The following is a 13327-nucleotide window of genomic DNA, read 5'->3' as shown; positions in this document are numbered from 1 at the left end:
ATTTTCAATTTTCAATAATGAAAGAAAATTATTGGTAAAAAGAGATGGAGTGAATAGAGGAAGTGTGTTGACTTCTTGATCTTATAATGCGGTACATGTTTGTGGAAGTATTAATATATTCTTGGATCTTGCATTAGCAACACCAATTTTCTTTTGTCTTGCCTCATCAAAATTCTCAACCATTCAAATGCCATTAACTACTCCTTGTTGGATTCATCACTCTATGCTAATTTTCTTCTCCCCCCAATGATTTTTTTTTTTTATTGAATTTTGGAAAATTAATGTTGCCCATTTGATTAATTGTTTCACATATCATTAAGAAATGCATGAATTTGCCATTTTATTATATTCTTAGAATATTAAATATGTTAATTTAACTCAATTCGAGCTTATATAAATATAAATTTAATAATAATTAAATTAAATATTTACATAAAATTTATATATTTATTATATATTTTTTAATTAATTTTATATAAATTTAAATATTAATATTTAATTTAATAATTATTAAATTTATCTTTATATAAAATTAAATTTATATTAATGACAAAATAATTTTAAAATAGGTAGAGAAATTGGTAAACAATAATATAGGAACACAAGGAAGTGGGTAGAGGGGTGGAGTCAAATCCAAAGCCCAAGGGTGGACTAAAATCAAAGGCCCGGACAACGTAACGGCGACACAACTGGGACCGCACGTGGCTCCTCCAGTTGGCCTCGGGTCCCACGTGCACGTGTGCTTGTTTATTTATATAATTTTATAAATTTTTTATTAAGAAATTATTAAAAATATATGGCGGGGAGATTGTGAGTAAAAGTTGTGGTCTCTAAGTCTATGCTATAAAGGGCTAAAAATAAAAATAAAAAATTCAAAAGTTTCAAAATGGAATACAACACAAGAGGATTTGCGGCAATTTTTGTAGTTGGTCCCTAAATTTGAAGTCGAATTTCACTTTTATTTCTTAATTTTAATTTATTATTAAAAATATTTAAATTTTAATTTTATTTAAATAAATTCTTATAATTTATAATATCTATAAATATAATTTTAATATCTTTTAATAATCCATATTTTTTTTAACGAAATAATTGATTATATTAATACTTTGTAATAAGTTTAAATAATAATTAAAATAATTATTTTTTTAGTAAAAGAGATAAAAATGTAATTTATTTTTTTAATCCTAAAATTTATTATAGTAAATTATAGAAATTTTTATGAAATAAAATTAAAACTTTTTAATAATAAAATAAAATTAAAAGATAAAAATAAATTATGGAATAAAAATCAGGATCTGATTATAAAAACCATCCGAGGATTTGGTGTTAATTTTTTTTATATATAATTTTAAAATAAAAACATAGGGATTAGCGTGCGCAAAAAGTGGAAAGAGGTTAGCCAGACCAGACCAGACCAGGGCCAGACTGGCCGTCAAGCTGCCGGAACAGTCAAACAGTGGTCATGTTTTCTGGACTTCTACAGATCCCAAGTTTTGGATAAGTTTCAAACATATTGATTAATATTTAATTAAATTGTAATTAAATCACATTAACATTCATGCATTGGTAATCAACCCCACATTTCACAAATTCAACCTCATCAAATTAATCTCATTTACTCTAAGTAACTCTAATGAATAATTATCTGATATAATAATGAACACATGAAAAGATTTTTTTTTTTTTTTTCTTAAAGGAGAGGGGCTAAATGAAGCTTGGTTCTAGGCCTCTGCTTGGCTGTAAACATATAGACGTTCCCTGTGGAAAGCTCAGGATAGGATAGGATAGGATAGGATAGGTCATTAAATGGGAGCATTAAATGTGCAAACACCAGCAAATACACAGGCCAAGAAGGCAATGCCAACCAAAAGAATACTGGAAACTGCAACACATCCGGTTGAGGTATATTCCACCTGATGATTCATATTAAATAACTAAATTCATCAGGTGGGAGTTAAGTCATCTGTCATCCTGTAGGGCTAAAACTCAGATGCTGTGAAATCCCACAATCCAATCCATGAGTAAGTTAAAAAAGTAGGTAAACTACCATTAGATCATCACAGAAGTCCTACCCAACGCTTCCTTCTAGGGTATCATTTACATAGGTAATTGTGTTTGTTTTTCATCTGTACCCTTCAAGGCAAGGAACGACTCCACCTGCTAAGCATATAGCAGAAGGAAGGAGTTCACCTGATTTTAAGTTAAACAGCAAGTTTCACAGAAAAATCAAGTATGCACTTGTCATCTCAAGTTCATGAACTAACAACCTTGGTAGTGCACATTTTCTCACGCTACTATCATAGGTGGAATAAGAGCAAAATATAGGCAAGAAAGCTTTCATTCATAATATTACTCAGAAATATTCAGTACAACAAACACCCACGCTAAAAAGAAACACATTCAGAGAACAACCTTAGTAAGAGATGAGAGTTCTTTATCCTGTTTCTCCTATCTATATAACAAAAACAACTGAAAGCTCTCAATATCAGTTATTCTCTTTGCATCTACTCTCATAACCCACACGCTATATTATGCAAATATGCTCAAGGGACCAGTCTTATTTGAAGCCTCTAGACCATTTTCAGCACTCCTCATCCCGGTGATCCATGGCCTGAAGGAAAAAAATACAAACTTTGATAAGTGATAAAAGTTCGTGAGACTAATAAGCTTGGAAATTGACTTCAAAAGCGAAACAATTTTAAAATTTGAATGTTTTTAAAACCCATATGCCTGAAAGACAGTTAGTTCCTTACGGAAAAGTGGAAATCTTTTTTCTCCCTACTTTCTTACCTTCCGATATTGTCACTGTTAGTTGGTTTCATCGGAATTGTCAACCTTTTTGCTGTTTTTACAAAGACACTGCATTTCCAACAAGAGTGAATATAAAAGTTCTAATAAATATAGTACCAAGGAAACCTGTAACATCTATAATTGCAACTTTAGCAGTCACGTTAACCTTATAAAATCAAAATACTAAAGGAATGAGGCAGAAAGGTATAAGATGAGGAAAGAACTTTTCTTCACAATGGTACCTGAATGGCTCATCTCCCATCTGTTTAACAGAACCAGTTGCATCTCGGTAGAGCACATGGCCGAACATGTCAGATCTTTCTATTCCAAACATGTTGGCCAGCCTACCATGCAGCTCTTCATAAGAACCAAGAACAGATAAGTCAAGGGTCCGACCTACATCCTCTGATTCCAAGAAAACCTTGCACTGACCGGCATCCAAGCCAGTTTCAGTGGTGTGAAGACTCTGCCATGACAAGCCGGTACTAGCCGACTTTTCCACTGATTTTTGTTTCTCAGAAGCACATCCCAAAACATCATGACTTTTTGATTTTTCCGGACTCTCATCTGATGAAAATTTTCCACTAAGAACTTGGGAGACTGCATCAGTGGAACAGCTATGAGAAATCTGCTGCTCAGTGAGAATTGGTTGACCAAAGAGTAAAAATTGGTGCCTCTTTACATTATCAGATTTCTCTGAATTTGTATTAGAGCTCCCCATTGTCAACAAGCAAGATAAATTCTCATCGCTATTTGTATGGCCTTTCATGAAACTTTCAGAAATTCTAGAGTGTGAATTGAACCGCTGGAGACCGGACAAAAACAGCCCTGACTGCAGTTTGTTGTTAAGCTGGAGATCTGATAAAGATATTCCAAATTGAGCATGCCTGGCTCCCTGTATGCCTGCAGGAGTGTTATCAGATAGACAACACAAGGGGCTGCTAGGCCCAAGCGGGTTGCCTGAAAATGATGGCCATTGAAATTGGCTATCAAGGGGAAAGTCCAAGTGTTGCGGGAGCCGCAACTTCTTCCTTGGTGGGGAGAAGGGTGACAGGTGGATGACTGGCATGTTTGAAACCAATTCAACCAACCATGGGCTGACACATTTTACATTCTGCAGCAAATCCGGCTCATCCCACGTCACCTGCAATGAGAATTTGCAGAGATATTGTAAGGATTAAAGGATTAAAAACAAAAGAAGATGTCATAAACAGGGCTGCTAGTGCAGGAAAAACAATTCTAAAATGCAAGGGAACAGTTGAATCATAGAAGTACTAAGATTCTTTAATGATTCTCCATCAATAATTACTGCTGTAAAATCCATGAAATGGCATACTCAAAGTACCACATGCATCAATGTATTATAGTTTGAGAATCTGAGATTAAGTGGATCTTTTTAAAAGAATATTAATACAAAAGTATTTATTAACTAAAAAGAAATCACAGACAATTAGATTAAGGAAACATCATAACTTGGGCAACAATGTGTAGGGAATCCCCTAATAATTGATTAGCTCAAACACATGGATTATATATTTTCTGGTAACTTGCATGATGGGTATATCATTTATTGAATATGCCATGTCAGAAACTCCTATCTGGTTCCCATGTGGAGCTTATTAAACGATCCAAGGACAAAATTTACAAATTCTGTCAGGTAGAGGACAGCATAAGGGATAATAGTAATTATACAGATCAAGCAGATCATAACACACAAAGAATGAAAGAACTCCTAAATAAAAAGCCGAAAGCTAAAATGATGGTTACCTTATCAATCAACTATGGGACAATGGTCAACCGTTTAACATAAATGAGCAGGTGTACTAGCCATAATGCTATCTGTTTCAACTTATCAGAAACTTCAATTAAGATAGTAAATGCCCCACCATTGATTCAAAGAAACTTTATCAGGTACTGCACAGTGATTCATCAGCAAGCAATACTCTTAGCACACGACTTCCACAAATATCACACAAAAAACCCATTTTTATCCAACAACTGGTTTGGTGTTCCAGGTATGAAAAGGAGATTGTCAGTTGCAACAAATGGCTGACAGAAAATACTATAACTGAATACCAGAAAAGCAAGGGAAATAAAACAAGAAGAAATTTTGCGACCAAAAGTGGTATAGCATCCACATCTTCATCCTCCTATAATTTATTATTAAAGAGGCCTACCGTACGGATAAAGTGTTGCAAATGAGAGGCACAGGAAGCCAATCAAGTCTCCAGGCAACTAACTCATGATTTGAAAGAAAATGATGCAACTCTGAATGTTTAACAAATTAGAGACTCGAATAATCCAAAATATCAACAACTAGAAAAACACTAGACAAAGGCTAAATTGAGCAATAGGAGTTACAGGAAGCATTGGTAATAAAGTGAAGTGTAGAACCTGGAGAAGCCGCCAAGGAGAATTAGGCCACCGGATGGGATCAAAAACCTGAACAGAGGCCACAGTCCCCATGAACCAGCTAATCCGTGAAGAATCCTCCGTCTCGAAGGCCATCTTGAACCTCATTCCAGAGCACCATTGGATCCTCATTGCAGCCCTCACCGAAGACGCCTTAACGCAAAACTCCGGTGTGCTTGCCCGAGGGTAATAAACAACCTCAAACGGCTGACCGTTGGCTGCATGCGCCACCGCCTCCAAAACCTCTTCAGGCCTTACTCTTCCCCTGCCTCGTAGTCCCCCATTTCGCATTCCTTTATTCTCATCTTCTTTCAGAAAAAGAGAAAATCCACTATATGGGTTAACACAACTCGCATTTGCAGTCCATCCAGAGGAAGGTGACGACGATTCAATCCCATTTCCAATCCCAATTCCCCGCTTGGCGCGGCGAATTCCGACGCAGAGATCGCCATTTTCAGCTCTCAGGAACACAATTGAATCCCCAGCAACCAATTTCTTCTGGTTAACAAACGTGCTCCACCCAGTAGTCAACAAATGCCTTCTCGGCGTCCCTCTATAAATGTGCCTGAACTTCCACATCTCCCCATGAACATCCTTGGCAACAACCGTCTGCACAGGAGGATCTGCTGAGTAATCCAACCGGGGAAATATAGTCTCAGCACAGTACCTTGGTACAGAGAAACCCCCACCATTATTAGCGTCAGATTGGGTTAGAGTTTTTGCGAAAGAAGCAGGCTTCTCTGTATTATTGCCATTATTATTATCGCATATACCCATTTCTTCTCCGAAATCAAACTCGTTGTTTGGCAATGGGACGATGCTAATCTTGGCGTAGACTTCATCGGTTTCTAAGTCGGCTAGGTACTGGACGGCGGCCAAGCGGCAGAGTACAAGAGCCGGGATTCGCGGGGAGGAGGAGAAATCGACCATAGACTGGGAGTGCTCAGCGTGGCCTTGAGGAAAGTAGAAGACTCTGGAGTTCACGGGAGGGATCTGTACCATGCTTCCTGCGCAGGCATGCCATAACTGTGGATCCAAGCTCTTCTCCAGCTCTTTCATTGCTTCTGGCGGCGGAGGACTTGATGGTGGTGAAGAGTGCTCTTGAAATGCTACAAAATGAAAATGAAATCAAAATCTAAATTAAAATTAAAGGAAGAAGAAGAAGAATAAGAATAAAACCACACTTCATTAACCAAGGAACAGAATCTTTATCATTACATCTTTACCTGTTAAGTTAAAGGAAAAACACACTGAACCAGACAAACAGAGCAAAAGAGAAAACACTGATTCTTTCTTTATTTGCTACTCTCAGTGAAAGCCTGCCTCTATATGGACTGAAGTATCAACATTTACTGCCAAAACACTAAATCCCTCTATATAAACTTTCAATTAATAAGATTTTGAGACCTGAAATTTCTCAATTCTTTTTCACTCAAGAAAACCCTATTCCTGTTTTGGGCCAGGAAAAAGCTGTTCTGACTTGTCTAATCTCCTCTCTTCCTCTTCTTCTTCCTCTTCACTTAAAAAAGGCAGAAATTTTGAACTACGTGACGGTACATTTCCATGCAGAGACAGACACAGGGACATTAATCGGCGATCAAATACTTTGCAGCAGCTTCAATCCACCAAATTACTCTCCAACTAACCTCAAATTTTAAATCACACCCATTTCACTAAACTCCAAAACAAAAGCTACCCTTTTCTCCTTCTCACCCTTTTTTTAAAGATCACCCTCAAATTTTTGTTTTTTGTTTGTGTTTGTTTCGTTCAGATCTCACAAACTCCAACTCTCTCTCTCTCTCTCTCTCTCTCTCTCTGCACAAACAGAAAGGAAACAAATAAAGAAATCTGGAATGCCCACAGACTGAATAAAGTCTTAATTTATTGAACTAGGGAATTTATTATCTGTTAAATTTATTTTTTTAAATAATGTCGTGTTATGATATAACGGCTAAAATATCGCGATTTTTTTAATGCTCATGAACCCAAAACTGGAACTGGACAAACAGAGCTTGACCATAGTTTAAAAAATCGCATGCATAATTGTCGGATTAAAAAACCATAGTTAAGAGGGCCATTGGGATGTTCGATGGTTTATTCTTACGCTTCTGTGAAGCGCGTGATCTCCAAGGCAATTAGTTATTGGACAGTGAACTGTACATTCTCTTTGAGGTTTTCATAGAGATTTTTTTTTGGAAGGTAAAGTGGATGAGTTGGCGATTTTGGGGTCGGCTTGTACGTATTGCTGGCCTGTTTCGGAAGTTTGGTAGGGTAAAAATAAATACATATTTTTTTTTTTACAATCATAGAAAAATCTTTTATTTTATTTTATTTTTAGTACATTCTTTCCTTGTTTTGGTAATTGTTAAATTTTTATGTATTTTTTATATGAAATTAGGGGCCAAATTCATTAAAATAAATTAAGGCTATGTTTATTTCATAAAAGTGTTACATTTTTTTTCATATTTTTTGATATTTGAAGCACTTAAAAAATAGTTAATAAAAAATATTTTTTTAATTGAAAAAATTAATTTATTTTTAAAAAAATAAAATTTTTTAAAAATAAAATAATTTGTAATTTTTTAAATTTTGATAATTTTATTGAGATGTGAAAAAAATATATCATTAGTTTAACATTATAATTAAATAATAAAAAATATTTTTAAAAAATATTTTTATAATTTTATATATAAATTAATTTTCACGAAATAAATGAAGTCTGGCTGTATTAACATTAAAAAGTTTACAAAAGAGAAAAAAAAATTCCTATTATCTTAATTATCCTAAAATAGAATTAGGATCAACCAAAGTTATTATATATAAAGTTATTATCATCCCTAATTAAATATTATACACATTAATTTTTCTTCATAAAACTTCAAAAATTGGAAAATTCTAGGAGGAATAATTTTGGTTGAAAATCATTAAGTTTTGTAAGAAATATTAAATTAGATGAAAGAAATGAGTAGATAAGTAATGGTTTGGATTGGAAGGTATGTGTAAATTAAATTCATCAAAAAAGTTATATTATTAATTAATAAGAGTATTACAATTCTTTTTGGGATTATAAAATTTTGAATCTAAGACTAATTATGAGTTAGGATCAAAATCGAAACTGAATTGAAATTAAATTAAAATAAGATTAATCAAAATCAATATTACATTAAATTAAAATCAGTCAAATTTAATTTCATATAAAATTAAATTGTGAAAAAAATAGAAAAAAACTAAACCATTAAATTTAATTAAAATTAGGATCAAATCAAAATTAGAGGAAGCTTGATCAAGTATCAATTCCGATTATTTAAATCTTGAACTAAAACCATTGATTCAAGTTCAAAATCACCCATTCATAAAAAAATCAATTTGAAATTAACCCTTGACTAGGTCTACTCAATTGGAACTATATATATATATATATATATATATAAGCTATGCTATCAAGACGGCAAATTCATGCAAAGAATAGCACTAGTTGTTTCCGGCTTAGACAAAAGGAAGCCTCCTATATTTTTATTGTCAATTTTACTAATACCCATCGACATAATAGACACGGATGGTATGGTAACATTACTACATAGTTGAAAGAGGTAAAGTTAACACGTCACATTGAAGTGTCCTTAGATAATTTTAATGAAATCCCTATCTTCATTTTCTCATGTTGTTTGATTCAATGAAAATGTGGCCACCAGTCACTTTTAGGGTTGAATAGATTTTGGTTCAAATAAAAAAATTAAATCAAATCGATTTAATTAATTAATTTTAAAATTTAATCAGTTCGGTTCGATTTTATATTATAAAATTTTTTGTTATTTCGATTCGATTTTAAAGAGAAAAAAATTCAGTTAAACAAAATCGAATCGAATAGTAATTTTATATATTTAAATTGAACCAAATCAAATTTTGAATTGATTTATTTTTATGGAGAATTTATGAATTATATTTAATTTTATATATATTTATATAAATGGTTTAATTTCATTGATTAATGGTTATTAGGTTCAAATCAAAGTCAAAATTAAATCAAATAACTTAAAAATTAAGTCTAAATAAAAAAATAATTAAAAATCAAAATCGATCTGTTTGAACCAAATTGAACTGAAATAGAGTAATTTAATTTGATTTGATTTTTCATCGATTTTAGTTCGGTTCGATTTCTAAAATATATAATTTAATTTTCATAATTTAATTCGATTTGGTTCGATTTTATTCAAACCAAATGCTCACCCTTAGTCACTCTCTTCCAAATTCTACAAAATAAAGAATATATTTAGAATGAATGAATTATTTTTTTAAATAATTTATTTAAAATAATACAACATTTATTTGACATGGCAGACTTTCTATCATTTCACATAGCATCACTAAAAATTTATTTGACATTATTGTTAAATCTATTATTAAAAAAATATTTTTTTAAATATATTAATTAAAAAATATTAAAAAATAATATAAATTTAAATTTGATAAATTTTAGTTATAATAATATTATAAAATAACAAAACAATATTTTGTAAACTAATTTTTTTAATAACATTTAAAATAATTTTTTTAAAAATTAATTTTGACCCTCTAATTTTAATGGCAGACAAACGCTGGTTGCAATGAGCACCCTTTCTATTTAAGCAAATTAATTACTCCTAATTTGTGAAGCTTGAGAGTGTTATACATACATATATATATATATATATATATATATATATAAGATTTCAAGCAAGTTTTGTCTTTGCTTTAAGACAACTACTTCTCTCTAATCCACATTAAGACTTGGATTGAAAGCTCAAATTTTCAAGTGTCAAGACAAACACATGTAGCAATTAATATAGGATAAAATTCCAAACCTACGTACAAATTTTATGTCAACATTGTCTAATATTAATCTTAATCCTAATCACGATCATAATAATCTCAGTATTATTATTATTATCATTCAGCAAGCAATATATATTGAGATTATTATGATCATGATTAGGATTAAGATTAAGATTAGACAATATTGACATAAAATTTATACGTAGGTTTGAAATTTTATCTACATGTTTTTGTCTATTATTATTATTATCATTCAGCAAGCAATATATATATATATATATATATATATATATATATATAAAAGCATAAACCAAAAATTAAACCCATTTAAATAAAAAGAAATTGAAAGGTTTTGGTGAAGTAACAACATCACTAGCGACATAAAACATCAAGACAATTAGTTAGACAATAATTAAGACCAACTTCAAAACTTCTTGTGCTTGTTATATACATGAACAGAGAGAGAGAGAGAGAGAGATAGAGAGAGAGAGAGAGAGAGAGAGAGCTTGGTGAAGAATCGACATTGATACCGACACAGCATACATCACCACCTTAATTTAGATGTGACCTTAATGCAATTATATATATATGAATATCAATTTTAAATGATGTGATTATAGATAATTAGAGAGAGAAGCCTAATTAATATTTACATTTTACTGCATTGGATCCCACTTGTCCGTCCCCCTAACCCCAATAATCAAACCATGCACATGCTTTGGTTTAGGGTGTCTCCTGGTCTTAATTAGCATGTTGAGTTGTCTTATTATAAATATAAATATGCATTTTTTTATTGAATTATTGGCTTTATAATTTTTTATTTATACAATTAAAATTAAAATTTAAAATTTTATAATTCTAAAAATAATTTCAATATTGTTAAATCAAGCTTATTAATTATTAATGATGTTCTTTATAATTCTTTAGTGTTGACAAGATGTTGCTAGCTAATTTTACGAGGCCTAGTAAGAGAGAAGCATGAGAGTGGCAACTAGCAAGTGAAAAGACATATGCTTTGGACCATCTTCATTGTGGGCTCAAATTAATTCTAAATTATTTTTTTTATTAGCATTATACGTTTGAATTTGAGTTGAGAGTGTGATATTCAGGTAAAATCTTTTCAATAATAATAATTTCAAGATTCAAACCTATAATTTTATAGATAAAATTCAATTAAAAATCAAATTTATGTCACTAATCCAATCACTTCTATGTCTAAGGAAAGTCTTACAACCAAATCATAAAAGCTATAACTAAAATAGATGGTTCATCCTCTTCCCATTTCACTTCTTTAATCGTTCATCATTCCAGGCGTAAGCGTAGCCTCCTCCTCCTCCTTATTTGCTTTTAATTAAGCAAACCATTTAACAAAGCAAGTATACTATAATTTCATATCTCCAAACTCTTTAATTATTTAGAAAAAAATTTACAAAAAATATATTTACAAACAAGATTTAAATATAAAAATTATTTATTGCAAAATCATCGAGGTGGCCATGCAAGGGAAATCACATAATTACATACATACATCTAAATATTTGTGACAAAATGTTTAATTTACCCCTTATATTTATTGAGAAGGTTTAAATTAGTTAATTTTTAACTTTTTATTTAAATTAGCTTAAAAGTTTTAATTGAAACTAAATTTAGCTCAAAATTTATATGCCAAATTTCTTAATTTTTTGATCTAAATAAAAAATTAAAAAGTTTAATTTCTTATTTTATAAGTAAATTTCTTGATTTCTTGATTTAAATGCAAAAATTAAAAAACCCAATTTCTTTATTTTTTCAATTTTTCAATTAAATTGAATTTAAATTGAAACTTTTTTATTAAGTTAGATAAAAAATTGAAAATGAATTAAATTAAAATTTTCCAATAATTATAAGGGTGTAATTGAGCTTTAAGCCATATATTTATTCGTGATTTTAAATATTAACTTTGCTAGTTGAAATCAACTCTATAACTAGATCAAAGATTAATAATGATTGTAATCTTATAGTAAGAGTTTCATATATTGCAATATTTTTAATTGTTCAATGCAATATATACATGGAGATGACTTTAATTTGGAAACAATAGAATCATATCAATAATTTTAAATTAAATACACAATAATTAATACACTTAATAATTTTTTTTTTTCATTTATATATGGAGAAGGAGAGAGACTAGTGTTTAGGTGGAGATAGATTAAAAGTTTGAGAGATTAAATATTTATTTATTTTATTTTAAATAAAATCTATAATTATAATTAAAATTTATTTTAATTAAGTAATTAATGCCACACTAATTAGTATTAACGATGTTTAATAAAAAACTTATTTTGCTAATGGTACGTAATAATCGTATCTAATCCCATATCGATTATAAATAGTACGTGTATAAAATATAGAACTTGAGCAAGTTTAATAAAATTGTTAAAGTTTTGTTAAAAGATGTATATTTTCTCTATTTTGTGTGTACATAATAATTAATAATTTTTTTATATTTTGTTAAACGTAATATAATAATATATAATATTTAACGATTAATAGAATAATTCAATATTTGGATAGGTAAAAAAGGGGTAAGGAAAATAACTTTGAAAATATATTTTTTCTTATTTAGATAAGAAAGGGAAAATAAAGAAAGAGAAAAATAAATCTTATTTTTTTTCTAGTTTTTTTCTTTTTAAATTGAAAAGAAAATAAGAAATCAAAGAAAAAAAATTTATACCTATGAAATTACATATTTACCCTTTATTTTTAATGCCAATTTTTACATTTTCTCTTTTATTTTTTACTCATCTAAATGTAAAAAAATAAAAATAAAAATAAAAAATATTTGTATTCTTTTATTTTCCTTTCTCTTCCAAATTTATCCCAACATAGTGTGTCAGTCCTGATTAAATTTCCCCTCCATTTCCAAATTAACGGTTTCATCTCAAAACCGGTTTGGACCGAAGCTCTTCCAACCTCTTTCCTTCTCGTCGCAAAATCGCCGATTTTCTTCTAACTTCGCTTTCTGGGTCCCACAACGTCCCCCGACCACCTCCATGATAAAACGACAACCCAACTGATTCAAACTATCAGTGCCCTAAACACAACAAGACACAAGAGCGCATATTGCTAAAATGCGCTGTCGGTGCGTTTTTCTTTAATGCGCTCCTCTCCTCCTCTTTTCTTTTGTTACAGCTAGAGACAGACGGTCGTACAAAGTTGACTCGTGGTGCTTGATCATGACACGTGGCGAAATCACAGTAGTTTTTGTTCATTCATATGGATTTTTGGAAACTCAGGAATGGATGTGACGTTACAGTGGATCGCGGGC

General features: G+C 30.7%; 1 protein-coding gene across 1 annotated transcript; it reads right to left on the bottom strand.

Moving 5' to 3' along the window:
- Positions 1-2325: 2325 nt before the first annotated feature.
- LOC110642710 (auxin response factor 10) lies at positions 2326-7071 on the bottom strand. Its single transcript, XM_058148247.1, has 5 exons — positions 6432-7071; positions 5188-6314; positions 3036-3937; positions 2794-2862; positions 2326-2614 (listed from the first exon to the last, which is right to left on the bottom strand). Exons 2-5 carry the CDS (start codon positions 6262-6264, stop codon positions 2533-2535), a joined length of 2130 nt encoding a protein of 709 aa, XP_058004230.1. The 5' UTR covers positions 6265-6314; positions 6432-7071; the 3' UTR covers positions 2326-2532.
- Positions 7072-13327: the final 6256 nt, after the last annotated feature.

The sequence above is a fragment of the Hevea brasiliensis genome, chromosome 6, assembly GCF_030052815.1.
Source record: "Hevea brasiliensis isolate MT/VB/25A 57/8 chromosome 6, ASM3005281v1, whole genome shotgun sequence".
Lineage (NCBI taxonomy): Eukaryota > Viridiplantae > Streptophyta > Magnoliopsida > Malpighiales > Euphorbiaceae > Hevea > Hevea brasiliensis.
This window is presented reverse-complemented; position numbering and strand designations above follow the sequence as displayed.